Source organism: Anastrepha ludens, chromosome 5 (genome assembly GCF_028408465.1).
Source record: "Anastrepha ludens isolate Willacy chromosome 5, idAnaLude1.1, whole genome shotgun sequence".
Classification (NCBI taxonomy): domain Eukaryota; kingdom Metazoa; phylum Arthropoda; class Insecta; order Diptera; family Tephritidae; genus Anastrepha; species Anastrepha ludens.
The window spans coordinates 121,730,515-121,733,154 of record NC_071501.1 but is presented as its reverse complement, the minus strand read 5'-3'; the positions used below and the strand labels follow the sequence as shown (position 1 = coordinate 121,733,154).

Genomic DNA, 2,640 nt, shown 5'->3' with positions numbered 1-2,640 from the left:
AGCCAGTAATTTTAAATCCATTTGCCTGAAGCCAGACCTAAACAGTAATTAAAAATCAATGTACGCGCTGAAGTATATGGAATTCTAATACAAGCACACAACTGTGGTTCTCACAATAATCAAGCACACACAGCTACCTGACTTGGAAAACGGTATAAAATAGAAATTCCACCATTTCTAGCTGTGCAGGTCGAAATAAACTTTAGCGAGTTTTATTAAAAAAAAAAAAAAAAAATATTAATAATAATAATAAAAATAACATAAAATAAATTAATAAAAAAAAAACAAGAAACTGTTCTACAAATTCAAAAATGTTGCGGGACTTGTTCATATCTAAAGCTGTGCGCAATGTACCAGTGGATTCTGATTCGTTCTTCAAAATTTTCTGGATGTGTTGGAAGTTGATGGGCATCGGGATCGAGTCCAACAAATGGTACATCTGGGTCTACGATATCATGGTGAACCTCTTCATTACCATATTTTATCCGATACACCTGACTATTGGCCTATTCCTGGTACCAACACTTGCAGATGTCTTCAAGAATTTGACCATAAACATAACCGATGTCACATGCAGCGTAAAACATTACCTATTTCGCTACAAGCTGGGGAAAATACGCAAACTTCAGGGCCTACTGAAGCAGTTGGATCAGCGAGTTGTGGCCGAAGAAGAACGCGACTATTTCCACAGAGACATACGCATTGCCGTGCGAAATATTATGTGCGTTTTTTGCATCTCTTATTTCGCCGATGCGCTGGCCTCCACCGTGGATGTGTTGACCAAAAAGGAGCGCGAGCTGATGTACCCAGCTTGGTTTCCATTCGATTGGGCCGCAAACAGGTACAGATATTACGCTGCGGTCTTCTATCAGATCTTCGGCGTGTCCATGCAGATCACCCAGAATTTGGCTCACGATACTTTTGCGCCTATAAGTTTGTGCGTGATGTCGGGCCAAGTGCGTTTGTTGGCCATGCGCGTGTCAAGGATCGGCTATGATAAATCAAAGTCGCGTTTGACACATGAGCGTGAGTTGAACGAGTGCATTGAGGATCACAAGATATTGCTAAGGTTAGTTGAAAGAAAATATATGTATTCTATTTTCATAAATCACTAATTTTTTTAAAGGAGTTTCGACTTGTTGCAAGACATATTTTGGTACACTCAAATGGTGCAATTCTCCTCGGTTGGGCTGAATATTTGCATGACTGTTGTGTTTATGCTGTTGTTCGTGGACAATCTTTTCGGTTACGTCTATTATTCAGTCTACTTTTTCTCCATGGCTATAGAGCTGTTGCCAGCCTGCTATTATGGCAGTAAAATGCAGGAAGAATTTCAAGATCTGCCCTATGCAATTTTCAGATGCAATTGGTTGGAGCAACGCAAGAGCTTTCAGCAAAACCTACGAATCTTCACGGAGCTTTCGAGGAAGCAACTAACGCCCACTGCTGGAGGAATCATCAACATACATTTGACTTCATTTGTGGCTACTTGCAAAAGTGCTTACTCACTTTACACTGTGCTAATGAATATGAAGTAGAGTTGTTGTCGTGGAGTGGTAAATATGCAATGCTGTATTCAACTATGAGTTGGTGTAGAAATCAAATGTAGTTTGCACCGAATGTAGATTAATCAATAACTTTGTTTCATCACTTGAAGTAGAAATAAAATAAATGGAAATCAGAACAAAAATATTTTTCAATCAAAAGAGGAATACAAATCGAAGAACTGCTGCTTACTATTGTACTTAATGTGAAGTACTTCGATTTTATTTTACTGTCTCGTTTTATATTTTTATTGAAATGTTATAAAGTCAATTATACCTAGCAACAACTAGCAAGCAATATTTTTCTTTTAATTAGAATGCGACAGTATTTACAGGAAATACATAAATATACTGAAAGACAACTGACAGAAAATAACATCTGTTGGCCAGTCGTTCAAATTTCTGGAGCAAGGCTATGCGTTTTTTTTCCGATTAAGTCTTCGGCATTTCTCATCTGGGTTGGCAAGTCGCCGCCCCTCTGGGTTGGTATGTTTTTCGAGATTTTTGATATGAGCTGCTGCATATTGTTTCATAACTTGAAATATCCATCTCTAGGATCACGATGCCCAGAAAGCATACAAATCACCACCGGACCATAAGCGTCGTTAGCTATATTCTGCGATTTGTAGCGAAACGCCCGCGAATTGAAACAGTATGGCCACAATATATTGCGAAATCGAGGTACGCCAGGCCAGCGGCACAAAGGCGGGATAGAGCAGCTCGCCGGTGACTAAGGCCGTGAGAAGCGCCGTTATGCTGACCGCGAAGTAGCAGCGCGTGAAGAAATTGATCATAAAATTACACGGGCGCTCTATAAAGCGCTTGTAGTAGTCATAGTCCATATTGGTGTGCACGCGTTCATCCAGACGTGCAAGAATTTCATTTACCATAAGCATTTCACTCAGACGATATCGCAGCAACAAATGCTTTAAGGTGCACGAAACGCTCGCAATGCCGATGGCCAGATTGATGAAGAATTGCTCCTGATTGGTGCTGAAAATGATGCCCAGCACTAAATGCAATGGAAAGCCGAAGGTAACGAAAATGGTCATCAACAAATCGTAGACAATGCGCAGATATTTATTGAATGGCCATA

The 2,640-nt window shown here is 40.1% G+C and overlaps 1 protein-coding gene across 1 annotated transcript; it reads left to right on the top strand.

Moving 5' to 3' along the window:
- Nucleotides 1-248: 248 nt before the first annotated feature.
- LOC128863505 (odorant receptor 33b-like) lies at nt 249-1,706 on the top strand. Its single transcript, XM_054102703.1, has 2 exons — nt 249-1,069; nt 1,127-1,706. Exons 1-2 carry the CDS (start codon nt 312-314, stop codon nt 1,536-1,538), a joined length of 1,170 nt encoding a protein of 389 aa, XP_053958678.1. The 5' UTR covers nt 249-311; the 3' UTR covers nt 1,539-1,706.
- Nucleotides 1,707-2,640: the final 934 nt, after the last annotated feature.